General features: G+C 35.5%; 1 protein-coding gene across 17 annotated transcripts in view; it reads left to right on the top strand.

Annotated features, from left to right (window-relative positions):
- The window catches only part of arhgef28a (Rho guanine nucleotide exchange factor 28a), a 123259-nt gene that overhangs the window by 104553 nt on the left and 3325 nt on the right, over nt 1-15381 (top strand). For all 17 annotated transcript variants that reach the window (XM_087253674.1, XM_087253671.1, XM_087253672.1 and 14 more), the window contains one exon: nt 10899-11181. In XM_087253674.1, coding sequence (XP_087109800.1) covers nt 10899-11181 — 283 coding nt within the window. The remainder of the gene's footprint in view (nt 1-10898; nt 11182-15381) is intronic.

Raw genomic sequence — 15381 nt, 5'->3', positions numbered from 1 at the left:
CCTCATAATCTTGCTCTTGCCCTGTGCAACATCATATCTTTTTTGATGATATGTAAACATAGATTTCAGTCAAGTGATTCTTGTGGAGATCTGGAGGTCAGAACATCAGTAGAACTGCAGAACAGAGCTGTTAAGTTTCATTTGTTTCAAGCAAGGAATATATAGATCGCCTCTAAAGGAAAAAAGAAAAAGCAAATATAAAACAAACATGTTAAAAAATGGGGGTAGCATGGTGGCACACAGGTAGCACAATCGCCTCACAGCAAAAAGGTCGCTGGTTCGAGCCCCGGCTGGGTCAGTTGGCGTTTCTGTGTGGAGTTTGCATGTTCTCCCCGTGTTGGCGTGGGTTTCCTCCGGGAAAAATAGGTAAATTGGGTAAGCAAAATTATACGTGGTATAATTGTACATAGTGTATGAGTGTGTATGGATGTTTTCCAGTGATGGGTTACAGCTGGAAGGGCATCCGCTGTGTTAAACCTATGCTGGATAAGTTGATGGTTCATTTCGCTCTGGCGACCCCAGATTAACAAAGGGACTAAGCAGAAAAGAAAATATGTGAATGAATGTTAAAAAATGGCAATGGTGATTTATATGCAGCTCTTGCTGTAGTTTTCAAACACTGACTCTGCGGGACATTTTAAAATGTTACCCTTATTATTACTTAAAACCCTTATTATTACATCAATGATATTAAAAGAAATAATCCAATATATCTTATTATTGATTCAAACTTTGGTAAGCAGATAAGCTCGTGGTGACATTTATTGCATTTAATGCATTAAGCCGCATCAAGCATTTCCTTTATATTGGTTTTTGACTGAAAATGCTTAAAATGCCGTTTAGCATGTTTCAATTATATTCTTGATTAATCTGTTATAGTTCACACCATCAGATGCGTTTATATACTGAATTTGATCTTTTAATGTCACTGGCTTTGTGATACTGGTTTTTGGTACAGACTTCACAATCAAAATGAATGATGAACAATGAAGGAAAGTTTATTTATTTGTTTATTTTTTTCCTCTGGCCCTCCGGGTACAGGCAGCGCTGTACAAGCGCAATACAGTTTTTTGTGTCATTTCGCACAATTTTCAAAATGTCTAAGACAGCAGTTCAGACACAACATTTTGGAATCTTTAAAAAGAAGAGAACAGAAGGTATGATATTCATTCATTCAGCTTAGTCCCTTTATTAATCTGGGGTCGCCACAGCGAACCGCCAACTTATCCAGCAAGTTTTTTTTACGCAGCGGATGCCCTTGCAGCCGCAACCCATCTCTGGGAAACATCCACACACCCATTCACACACACTACGGACAATTTAACCTACCCAATTCACCTGTACTGCATGTCTTTGCACTGTGGGGGAAACCGGAGCTCCCGGAGGAAACCCACGCGAATGCAGGGAGAACATGCAAACTCCACAAAGAAACGCCAACTGAGCAGAGGCTCGAACCAGCGACTCAGCGACCTTCTTGCTGTGAGGCGCCAGCACTGCTTACTGCGCCACTGCTTCCCCCTAAGGTATGATATATAGTTGTTTAATAATATATGCTGTATGCTTCTTCCTGATATTATTTCAGTTTATATAAAAAAGCTCATGTAGTTGGATCACATAAGGTAAACAAAGTGTTGTAAATAAAAAGATAAATTTACTTTTAGTCAATCAAACAGTTGCTGGTAGTCAAAGACTTGCATTGTCAATTAATTAATTGTCCTTTTAATTCATGATTTTCTTAAAAATGACATGCTTAAGATTGTTGATGGTTGGTGGTTATTTAAAAAAGAAGCATTTTCTCAAATTAAAAATGTATTTAGACCTATTTTGTTAGAATTGTGTGGGTGCGTAGCCAACAAACACACTGTAACATCCCCCTTGAAATTTTTTACAATTCGACCACTGGCCATAAGGGAATGACATTGCATGAAATGTATGAAAAGTTTCAGTCATTTCTTTTCAGCTTACTCTCACTCATATGAAACAATCGCAGCAAAAAGCAAACAACAAAAATACAGCCTTGAATTTGGCTCAAACCTGCTCACATTTCGTGGGGACAATGAAAGCACTAGGTTTATTTTTCCGTTAATAAATCTTCCCTTCCATAGATGGTCAGCCTGAGGTTAAAATCTAAAATTGCATGTTCCAAATGTTCATGCCGAAGAACGTTTTTACATCATCTCTGCTTTGAAACAGCTTCTGAGCAAATTGATCTTACTGTTTGATGTTCACGTGTGAAAATGCTAGGTGGATTGACAGAAACCTGAGATTTCCCATTACCTGAAACCAACAGCTCTGAATATCAGTCATTTTTGTATGTTGGAGTCACTCAGGGTAGGGCAACATACTTTTGAACAGCTTTTTCAATCTGCTTGCTGAATAAAAGTATTTTGTTCATTTCTAAAGTACAGAAATGTCCTTTTACAGTGTCATTGTAGCAATAATCACAGTCAAAATACATTTAATAGGAACAGACCATGCACTGCCATTAGTTTAGGAAACTGTATTCAAGTGTTTATAGCTATTATTCATTTTTCTTTTAAACTCTTTTAAATTCTTATGTCTTATTCTTATGTTTCTTTTGTCTTCTCTGCCACATCTTTTAGATCAATTGTGTAGTCATTGCATATTTATATTCTAATTTTCCAAAATAACTTCAGAAGATTTTTGGCTGTCACCTTTCTCTGGTTTTCATGCAATGATTTGAGTTGTGCAATGATGTTAGTTAGAGGCTGATTAAAAGTAGTTTTGGTATGTTTATTTTGAGTAACTTACCACCAAGGGTGCTTTTGTTTAGCTCTGGGGTCTTTGTAGTTTCTGCCTGTTCCTATGCGTGTATATGCATGCTCTCCATATCTGTTTGTGTATGTTTGAAATATTCCCAAAAGCTGTAGCTGTGAGCTGTGTATATGTCATAAAAGGCTTGGTGCACAGCGTGAGTCTGGAAACACAGCTGTCTTCTGAACGCTGAAATATTTCTTTGCTCCTCTGCTCCGTCCTCATCCCTCCTTTACTCTGTTGCCAAAACACCCAGGTAGTGATGTCAGAGGAAAGCTCTCCCAAACTCTGCTCTCATCTGACTTTGAAGATGGAACAAAACTGTCAGTTACGAATTCAAAGCAGAGACGCTATATATTTTCTGTTTTTCTTGATCCCATTTGCTTTCATTTTTGTCTTGTAATCCCCTTTGGTCTCATTCTCCTCTCTTTATTTGTGTTCCTTGTTTTTCAGATGTTTTGCATGCTTCCCTCGTTATAATTTTACAGTGCTGAACATCTTACTAGGGATTTGCTAGTACTAGGGACTTATTAGTGTTTGTATATAAACAAAAGTTATATTCTGATTTTGTGTTTAGGAAAGAAATAATATCATATCAATGAACTTAAATTTGAATAATGATGTTTGTATGTGAGTATACTACACTCACTGGTCACTTCATTAGGTACACCTTACTAGTACCGGGTTGGACCCCCTTTTGCCTGTAGAACTGCCTTAATCCTTCATGGCTTAGATTTAACAAGGTGCTGGAAATATTCATCAGAGATTTTGGTCCATATTGACATGATGGCATCACGCAATTGCTGCCGATTTGTTGGCTGCTCATCCATGATACGAATCTCCTATTCCACCACATCTCAAAGGTGCTCTATTGGATTTAGAACTGGTGACTGTGGAGGTCATTTGAGTACAGTGAACTCATTGCCATGTTTAAGAAACCAGTCTGAGAAGATTCGTGCTTTATGACATGGTGCGTTATCTTGCTGGAAGTAGCTATCAGAAGATGAGTACACTGTGGTCATAATGGGATGGACAAGGTCAGCAACAACACTCAGGTAGGCTGTGACATTGACACAATGTTCAATTGGTACTAATGGGCCCAAAGTGTGCCGAGAAAATATCTACCACACCACTAAACCACCACCACCAGCCTGAACTGTTGATATAAGGCATAATGGATCCACGCTTTCATGTTGATGACGCCAAATTCTGACCCTGTCATCCGAATGTCGCAGCAGAAATTGAGACTCATCAGACCAGGCAATGTTTTTTCAATCTTCTAATGTCCAATTTTGGTGAGCCTAAGCTAATTGTAGCCTCAGATTTCTGTTCTTAGCTGACAGCAGTGGCACCCGATGTGGTCTTCTGCTGCTGTTTTTGTGCATTCAGAGATCCTCTTTTGCATACCTCTGTGGTAATGAGTGCTTATTTGAGTTACTATTGCCTTTCTATCAGTTGAAACATTCATTCATTCATTCATTTTCTTGTCTGCTTAGTCCCTTTATTTATCCGGCGTCGCCACAGCGGAATGAACCGCCAACTTATCCAGCAAGTTTTTACACACAGGATGCCCTTCCAGTCGCAACCCATCTCTGGGAAAATCAGCTGAAACAGTCTGGCCATTCTCCTCTGACCTCTGGCATCAACAAGGCATTTGCGCCCACAAAACTGCCACTCACTGGAAATTTTCTCTTTTTCTGACCATTCTCTGTAAACTCTTGAGATGGTTTTGCATGAAAATCACAGTAGATCAGCAGTTATTTTTGATACTCAGACCAGCACATCTTGAACCAACAACCATCTCATGTTCAAAGTAACTTAAATCCTCTTTCTTCCCCATTCTAATGCTCATTTTGAACTGCAGAAGATTGTCTTGACCATGTCTACATACCTAAATGCATTAAGTTGCTGCCATGTGATTGGCTGATTAGAATTTTGCATTAACAAGCAGTTGGACATGTATACCTAATAAAGTGGCCGGTGAGTGTATAGTAAAATGTTTCCCATACATAAAAGCATCTGTTTTGTCCTCTAAGTGTAACATAGGTTTCAATATTGAAATAAACATTGGTAAAACTAACATGACGTCTGGTTTTGAATTAAAATTGATGGCAATTGCGGTTTCTAAGAGAATGCTATTATTGTCCTATCTTGTGTATATTTCTCTCGTTGTCTTCTTCTCTTCTTGTCTTTGAAGTGAACTGTACTTTGCATGATTGGATTAAAGCTAGTGTCCAGTCCACCTAAACACGCCTTGACAAATAAATTAGACTACAACAGAAACCCAAACACATGCCGAGGAATGCACGAGGTCTAAAGCCAATGTTGCTTTTTCAGGCAGAGTCAAATCAGGTGTGTCAAGCCACTGAGGAGGAAAAAATCTCTCTCTCTTACTCTCCTCGACCTCTTGCACATTGGAAGGAAGCAGTCACGGTCAAGCGTCTGTTTCCCTCACACAGCTCGGCCTCTGATTCATTAGCTGGGATAATGAGAGCAATTCATGGCTCATCAGTCTTAGGTCTTGTGAGGCAATGTCCGCTTCAGCCGCATCTCTGTGCTAATAAACAAGCTAATGATTAATGATAATTGAAAAGCCCCAACCAAGCCAAAATAATTAAAAACAACTCTGTGTACTTAATTTTGCAGGTCAGAGAAGCGATGTTTCATTTGCGCTTGAGGTTTAAAAATGATCAGGAAGTGCAAGAGTGCAGGGGTGAGAGAAGGGCAAAGGTGGTCAATGGCTAACAGCTTTGTAGCATCTTCACCAATTGACTGCATTGTTCATTATTGTAACAGGACTTCTAAGATTGCCAAAGCACTGTAGTTTTGAACAGTTCCCCCCATCCCCCATTAAACACAATATAGTTTATTTTAAGATGCATTAAAAATTTTGGACCACTAGCTTTTGATGCAGAGCTTCCTGGAGATACTGTTGCCCTAAAAAACTAAATAAAATAGTAATTACATATTCCTGAGGAACAATATAACAAAAAACTTTGCTGGTTTTAAAACCTTGACTTTTCCAAACCACAGTAAACCTTAAAACCGGTTATCATGCCATGCCTAATATAGCGTATTGTATCATTGAAAACACTTGGCATATATAAAAGGATAAAACAATAAAATAATCACAATAAATTAATACATTTAACAATAAATCTAAAAGCAAAAAAGCAAATGATTTAAAAATGTACAGTACTAGCACTGTTATGAAAAGAAAAAATAAATAAATTATGCAACATTTACTCATCATGGTCATTAACCTATGGTAACTAAACCTTAACCAATACAGTTATCTTAAATTGCCAAGTAATTCCTTTGGTAAGTAAGTACAAATACTGTAAAACATAAGCTTTGCCTTCATAGGAATAAATCATATTAAAATATGTTTTCCCAGTACTGGATTGCGACTGGAAGAGGACATCTGCTGTGTAAAACATATGCTGGAATAGTTAGTGGTTCATTCCACTGTGGCGCCCTTTGAAATAGAGACTAAGCCAAACGAAAATGAATGAAATTGGTGTTTAATTTGAAATAACGGTTCATCATACATTTAAAAAATTATGTGTTCTTACTTATTTGCTTATTAAAATCAACTGAATCAACACAATTCTTAAGTTTTGTTTTTGGGGACAACTTAATTGTTTTCTGTTCCATCCGCTTAAATTTGTAAAAACATAAGTAGGGCCAGACAAAATCTGTGGATATTTTTGCTATTTCTGCTGAGAATTTTGTAAAAAAAAAATAAAAAAATTTAAAATCTGTGTATTTATGAGAAATGATTTCAAGAGTATCATAACCTAAAACTTAATATATAAAATAAAAATAGTAAATTTTTAACTATTATTTAATGTTTACAATGCAAATACAATTAGATCCACTTATTTGTTTAATAAAGTCCCTCATATAATAGATCTACAAAAATATTACTTTACAAACTTTACTGTAAATAAATCATATGAACATTTTAATATTGCTGTTATTATATCACAATAATGTTAGTGAAATTAATTTAAAAACTGAATAAATATAAATTTACACACATTTACATAAGTTAAAACATGGACTCAATTATGGGCTAAAAATCTGGAAATCTTTTTCTCTGCGCACAGATTCAAATTAACTTAAAATTAACTTCCATCATGTTGTCCCAACACAAATCGCTTGTTTAAAACCCAGCACTTTTTACAGTCTATTACAATTTTACCATACTTTTGCTGTAGTAAATGCTGGCTTGGTGAGCAGAAAAGATGGAACTCAATCCTGAACTATTATCGCATGTCAAAAACCAGTAGCTTCATTATGCTTTGATTTGCAGTAAAATTTTTACGTCACCAGATAACAGTGCTGTTTGGAGTCAAGCTGTAAAAATACCCGTGCTTCTATAGAGATCACATAAATACAGGCACAATCTGAGAGGTAAAATCCTTTCTCAAATGCTCTTATTGTTATAACTTGTCTGGATTTCCCTCAGAATGGCATTCATGAAATCTTGACTTGCTTTAAAAAGCTTGTGCGTGTGTATCCACCATGTAAGCTTTGACCTTTTTGTAGAATATGTTTTTCTCTCTGCCTTTAAGACTCTCCCACACACATGAACCACACTCAATGCATCTGCTTCGGGCCTCAGGACGGCTTTATCTGTGGTATTTTTTGTTGTGGGGGCTGATTAGCACACAACAATGATTTTTAGCTTGTGGGTGGCTGATTCAGTCTGGCCTTTAATGCACACATGTAACCAGCTCAATGACTGAGGAGAAGCTCAGAGGTGGAGATGATGTCTGATGGCAAAACACCAGCATACTCGGCAGTTCATTTGTGCTAGGGCTGTCAATTTAATTAGTTTTTTATGTTACAATTTTATAATGCTAAAATTGAAACCATCTTATATTTCATAATATAGTTCATGGGTGAAGATCAAGATGCAGATGAGAGTCTCTGTGTGATGAAGCCTATGTATATGATGCAGTTAAGTGGCCCTGAAATTCAAGATATTGGGTCAATATTTCAATAATCAATTTTTTTGTGACATATTTGTATTATATGATGGAATTAAGCACATAATCGGCGAGTCTATTACATGCTAATTTGTAAATGCACTGCAACAAATGCTTTTCTTACCTAGAGGTTTTGTCTTGTTTCTAGTCCAAATATCTACAAGTTCTTAAATCAAGGATCATTTTCTAGATAAGTAAAAAAAATAATAATTGTTTTGAGAAATAATGTCAAAATTGAGTGAGTTTTTCCTGAAACAGGGTGTCCGCGGGATCTAAAAGTACTAAAAGTTGATAATTAAGAAAATTAAGGCCATTAAAAGGTATTAAAACATCTTAATAACATTTTTACGAGGTCTCACATTTTGTTCAAGCGTTTTCTAAAGTGTTTAAAAGTGTCCAAGTGACCCCAAAACAGCATGAATTTATTTATTTTCCTTCTTATGAAAAAACAACGGTATGCTCGATCCACTTGATTGGTTCGGGCCGGGGCGCATCCATCCAAGCTTCTCTGTCTGGGAAGTTTCTCTGTCTGGGAAGTTTCATGTAGCCATGAAACCATAGTGCAAAACAGATGGCAAAATAACAAAATTTAAGTTTGCATACTCCTAGTTGGAGAAAGCGGAGGTTAAAAGTTGGCTAAAGCCTGTCGCTGAAAGCAACCGCATAATTTATTCCTTTAAGCTTTGTTTCTTCCAAGCTTATCTGAGTTCTGTTGCATGGTTGTGCTCTATTGATTTATTTAACTACAACTGTCTATTAACAACTGTTTGTTAAGTTAAAGGTTTGATACTGATTAGAACTTGAAGTTGCGATAAGCTCTTAAAATATTCTGAGGTTTTTAAAAAGTCTTAAAAGCTATTGAAATGACCTTTAGGATTCCTGCATATACCCTGTTAAAGCAAGCAAAACAATTTGCCGATAGGGTAAGAAAAATAATCTTGTTTTCCATTTAAAATGAGATTGTCTAGCTTACCTCATTGGCAGATTATTTTGATTGTTTTTAGGAAAAACTTGCTTAATTTTGGCATATTATTTTTTAAATCGAGACAAATACATTTTTCTTGTCTAGAAAATGCTTCTTGATTTAAGAATATTTAGATATTCAGTCTAGAAACAAGACAAAAAGTTTCAGTAAGAAAATCATTGTTTGCAGTGTACATAATAAGTGAATGAGATCCAATGTCCTGTTTCCTTGATATGTGATACTTTAGGTTAAGCGTTTACCTGCTGACAGATTCTGTTCTTGCTGAATCATCTCCACATTTAATCTCGTCCGCTGCGGATTCCTCTATCATTAACAACAAAAGAAATTCAGCTACACAAAAATAAGTCTTCAATAAATTAACCACTATATTTCATATGCAGAAATACAGATATTTGGCTGCTGTACCTTTTACCCCATGAGAACCACCAGCGACCTCCTTTTTTGGAGGAGAACTGTTTCACTGTTTCTGTCCCAAATAGCACTTTCTGGAACAGCATTTTTTTTTCCATTTTAATCAATTGGCAATTGAAAATAACTGCTGGAAAAAAGCCTTTGAATGACCAGATGATGTCATGTGGAAGTAATTAAAAATAACACACTTGATTCTAACAGAGTCAAGCTGGAAATTAAAACTCAATATTTTGACTCTTCAAAACTTATTTTCCCCTTATTACATAATAATTAAAACATAATTAAATTAAGAGGCCTATTCAGGACTGTTGCTGAACTGACTTTTAAAAGACCCCAAAAAGTACACTTACCATTTATATAGTAGTTGACTCATTGGACTGAACTGTTTATGATTGTTTGTGACTTCCATATCAAGATGGTATGTTTTAAAAATATGTAGTGAAGCTTAATGTCATTACATGTGATTTGAAACCTGCAAGACTTTCTAGAAAAATCAGAAAGCGCTAGACACATTGCAAGAAGTCTTCCATATCTGACCATTAGTTTTATCATGTCATTATGAGCTGGTGGATGTATGCATGCATACATGTATAAAATTGTGGGTACATTTCAAGCATTTAAAAAATAAATAAAACATGGATGACATACAATAAATGTATAACTTGATGTAATGTAAAATAATGCAAAATGCCTTAGTATTAAAACCAAATGGCCCTATGATACTAATTTGCTTAAATTATTGATATAGTTTTTAAACCTCTAACATTTTCTACCATTTTGTGCTTTAGCGCTAGACGCTCACCTCAAACTACATACAGACTACTGTACTACATCTAAAATATTGTGGATTTTTAACATATTGTTGGTTAAAAATGAATGAGAAATGAATTATCTTAACAAATAGCTAATCTACTATTCATGTATCTAAAACATTTTATACAAATTAAGTAAGAAAAAATAATAGACATGCTTCAGTGTCTTCCAGTTTTCCACAAAAGGAACACTTAGACTAGAGCATAGGTCTCAAACTCCATTCCTGGGGTGCCGCAGCTCTGCACTGTTTTGCTCTTGCCATAATCAAACACAGCTGATCCGTCTATTCAAGGTGTCTAACATTATTAGAGACTATTAAGCAGGCATGAGTTGGAGGTGGTTGGAGCTAAACTATGCAGAGCTGCGGCCCTCCAGACATTAAGTTTGAGACCATTCATTTAGAGCAAGTGACATGCTATTTTTGTCAGTGCTTTAAAAGATTGTTATGATGGTTTGTAAATAATGTAGTAAAGTTTACCAGAATACATGGATGGAAACAAAATGTATTTTTTCTTACTCAAATTACAAATAAAACTAAAAATATTTCATGATTTTTTTTTTATCTACTGTAAATTAACTCAGAAAAAAAATATACAATTGATTATTCTTAATTATTTCATGATAATTCAACCTGAATGTAAAATTCAAGTTTTTAATACACACATTAGTATTTTAAAAAGATAACTTGATATGATTAATTATTATTCAAAAGATTGTTTTGAAAAAATAATAGGTTTGTTTTGGAGATGCAAAATGTTTCTGCAATTCTACAATCACCCCTGTGTATGTACTGTATGCATGTCTGTATGTGTGTATGGACATGTACAATGATTTTTGTTGCATGCATTGCTTATAGATTAATTGCATTGTGTAGATTGTTTAATAATATGTGAATGTTGTATATCTCTGCATTGCAGAATCACCTGGGCATTCAGGACGAGCATGGCTCTATTTTTGTCAATGAGGCAGCGTTCATATCTTCTTCTGTAAATAACAGGCACCTCCATCTTCAGCATCATCCACAGCATCATCACCAGACTGTCCATGTGCACTCAGGATCTATAGGATACTCAGATTCTCCCAGCGCTCAGAACAGTCTTAATTCACTGCTAGCCCGATCCAACCACAGACCCAGCTCTGCTGGAGCATCCGACCACAGCTGGACGTCTCTGAGGAGTCTGACAGAGAGTGCAAACAACAGTGAGTAATGACTGCAGGGAAACATGATGACTTAATGTCAAACTGTGAAATTGTAGGATCTAGTTCTGATTTCTGACATTCTCTAACCCCTAAAGCATCTGTATTTATTTAATATACTCTTAAATTTTAATTGTTTTCATTTTATATTATTATTTAAACATGGGGTGGTGACTGCTAAAAATTCTGAAATCTTTAAAATAATTATTTTTCAATTTTCAGCAGTCATTACTCCAGGTTTCAGTGTCACATGATCCTTCAGAAATTAGAAATGTGCTAATCTGGTGCACATGATTCAGCTGTTATTGTCAGTATTTGTGTTAGATTGTTTGATTTATTTTGTCAAACTTTATTCATTTTAAAGGTTATATAGTTTAAACATAATTGTTAGTGAAAAACAGCTAATAATAATAATAATAACAGCTTAAAATAATGTAAATACTATTATTATTAATATTTAAAAATCATAGATATTTATATAAAAATCATACTGAAATGTAAAATATTTAATAATATTTTTATTTACTTAATAATTATAAAAGTAATATACTGCATTTCCAAAAAATGTCACAGTCTAATTTTCTTCTTTTTTTTTTGGACTGTCTTCAGCTTTGAGAAGGGCATGCTTTTTCTGTGTCACTGTTTTAGTATGCTTCTGCATTGTCGCAATGTTCATTCCCATCCAACGTCCATACATTTTTTGCCAGGACCTTGTATTGGTGATAGGATAGTTGAAACATTATGAAAGACTCTCAACATGGTTAAGGTCTGGACTCTGTGGTGTTCAATCCATGTGTAAAAATGATGTCTTGTGCTATCTGAGGCACTCTTTCACAGTTTGAGGCTGTTAAATAACCTGGTCATTCAGCACATTCAGCTGACCTCATTCTTTGGGTACAATACATTGCTGAACCAAGACCTGCAGCATCCCCAGATAACAACACTGCCCCCACAGGCATGTATGGTAAGCACTAGGCATGATGGGTGCATTACTTCATCCACCTCTCTTCTCTAAAAATAACACAATTGTTTAGTCCATGGGAACCCAAGGCATTTGGACTAAACACATGTGTAGCCTTAAGAAAACCACTTATCACTGAGGCTAATTGGAAAAAAATAAAATGTTTTTGCTATTTGATTTCACCAGACGTTTCATAAATAATCGCCAATTTTCTTGATTTATTTTTTTTCACCATAACCTCAATTAATCATTTCATATTTTAATAATTAGTTCGAACAGTTCTTACCCCAATTTAATTAGTTTCAGCACACGTTTTATTTGCTTGATACATGCAAATAATTAAACTATTCTGAAACAAAATCATTTAACATGACCACAGGATTTATCTTTTGACATGCTTTTTTAAGAAATGAAAAACTCTGTATCAGTTAGGGTTAAATAACTTCTTATCTGCTGAAACATAATCATCCATGCAGTAATATTATCTGATGGAGTAAATATCTTACCTATTTGCTTAGTTAAATCCAGGTGATGACTTTTTTGGACTTGCAGTATAATAATAGTTGATCTAACAGCAGTACCAAAAAAAAAAAAAAAAAATCTTTTAGGGTTTGTATTTTTTTTATTAAACTTTAATTTTGGTGTAAAACTATAGGGAAAAATTCTGAAATTTGAAATGCCTTTATCAACAGCAGATACTGTATGGACCATTCTCATTTTTTTTTGTTTGGGATGATGCTGTTTCAAATGAATTTCACTGATGCACACAGCGCAACAGATTAAACAAAAGATTAAAGATGAAAACTTTATTATTATTTGATCATTAAAAATTGTATCAAATCAGGTGTAACTGTTTCCCATTGTATCTCCATTAACAACTTAGATGTGCATTAATTTTCTAATAATTCAGCAGCTAATTATTTTTTTCCTCAATTATTCCTATTATTTTTTTACAATGTGAAATACCTGTTGCAGAATTACTTGGCAATCACAAACAAACTAGAAAACATCATCCCTAGACCAGACGCATGACGGCACGCATCAACACGAAATCAGTCATTATAATCAAGCCAGCTCATTTCACGAGAAACATGTTTGCCCTTTTTAACTAAACCGTAGAAGCAAAAGAAAGATTTGATTTGATGATCACACCCACACCCGCTTGCGAAATGTGATTAAAGCTTGTGCGGCAGCAGTGAAGGTCGATCTGCTCTCTTTGTGTTGTTAATCTGTGTTTAATAAGAGATTGGTCCTCACTCTATCACACACAGATACACATCTGTCCTGCCGATCAATGGCACCTCTGTCTATTGACTGCAGGCTGACAGCGGCCTGTGAATCAAGGGCCGCCATGCAGCTATAGCAGACTGATTGAGCATTGATCTCAAAAATCTTTAGCCAACTCATTACAGAGTGACCCGTCATCTTACAAGAGAGAGAGGCGAGTGGGACAGAAACGTACTCATCTGATTTTTACACATGAGCTGTCTCAGTTGTCTGTGTAACATTATGAATCGTCTCTATTTCACACACACATACACACTTTATCTCTAGAAGTTTCAACTGTACTTGTTGAATGCTAAGATGAAATGCAGGTTTTTAAAGGTGGATTTTACAGTAAGTGGTACATTAATTACTTGTTTTAAAGGTTGTGGCCTGTGTGAACAGTATTTTGATGGCCCTATAACCCTCTCTCCTTATTGACAAAGGTGCTCTTTTAGCTACACTGCGAAAAGGCTTTTCTTACTTCTACTTTTTGGATTGTTTCAAGTTTAAATATCTGAAAATGACTAAATCCAGAAGCATTTTCTAGACAAGCAAAACATATGACTTGGTATCGGCAGCTAGCTCTCTGCAACTCTCACGTGGTCACCCACTGAAGCCAAGCAGGGCTGTGCCCGGTCAGTACCTGGATGGGAGACCACATAGGAAAAGCTGGATTGCTGCCGGAAGTGGTGTTAGTGAGACTAGCAGGGGCGCTCAACCTGCTTTTTGTGTGTTTGTGTTCAACGCCCAAGTACATGATGGGGACTCAGTCAGCGCCATTTTTCGGATGATACATTAAACCGAGGTTCTGACTCACTGTGGTTGTTAAAAATCCCAGGATGTCCTTCGGAAAAGAGTAGGGGTTTAACCTCGGCATCCTCGAAAAATTTTGCCCACTGGCCTCTCTCCATCATGGTCTTCTAGCCATCCACATGTCGAACTGGCTAGTTTCAATCAGTTTGACCAATCAGCTGGTGCGTGCGGTCTGATGAAATATGGCTACCGTCGTGTCATCTAGGTGGATGCTGCACACTGGTGGTGGATGAGAAGATTCCCCACAAAAAAAGCGCTTTGAATGTCCAGAAAGCACTATATAAATGTAAGAAATTAAGAAATTGTTGAATTAAGTATTATAAATAAAAAGTATTATTATAAAATAATATCTCAAAATAAAGTGAGCATAGTATATATATATATATATATATATATATATATATATATATATATATATATATATATATACTAGTTGTTAGCCCAGTCGCCAGCAAGAAGGTCGCTGGTTTGAATTTTCATGTTCTCCCCGTATTCGCGGGTTTCCTCTGGGTCCCCCAGTTTCCCCCACAGTCCAAAGACTTGCACTATAGGTGAATTGGCTAAGCCAAATTGTCCATTGTGTATGTGTGTATGTCCTCGTCCTCCAAGTTAGGGATTGAGCATTGGGCTTATGACCCACCTCATAAAAACTAGATGTTACGAACCTCTAACATGGTGCGGCTAAATATCAACTTCGATATAAATGGCCCTGGGAGTGAGTAAGTAATTTCATGAAATATCTTTAATACAAAAAGTCTAAAGTTTGAATCTTTCTATTCATTTAGGAAACCTAAAATGTGCTGTAAAATTATCAATAAACCATGGCAAAATCAGTTTTTATGTTAACTTACCTCATTTAAAAAGTTAAATAAAACTTTATAAACTTAATTTATAGTAAGTTATACAAGATTCTAATTAAACGCATGAAGTCAGTTTGATGTAAATCCAAATTACTTGTAAAGTTGATTCAGCTTAAACATTTAAACTGCAATTTATTTGGTGTATTTATTCAGTGTGTTTTCAGCAAAATATTAATATGCATAAGTGAAAATAATAAAGGTTTCCTGAGTTCCAAAGCAGTTTATCAGAATAACTGTTTAACAGTCATGTAACGCTAATAAATTCAATAAACAAAACAAAACCTTTTATAAAGGTTGTATTTT

This window comes from Danio rerio, chromosome 5 (genome assembly GCF_052040795.2).
Source record: "Danio rerio strain M-AB ecotype USA chromosome 5, GRCz13ab, whole genome shotgun sequence".
Taxonomy (NCBI): Eukaryota; Metazoa; Chordata; class Actinopteri; order Cypriniformes; family Danionidae; genus Danio; species Danio rerio.
This window is presented reverse-complemented; position numbering and strand designations above follow the sequence as displayed.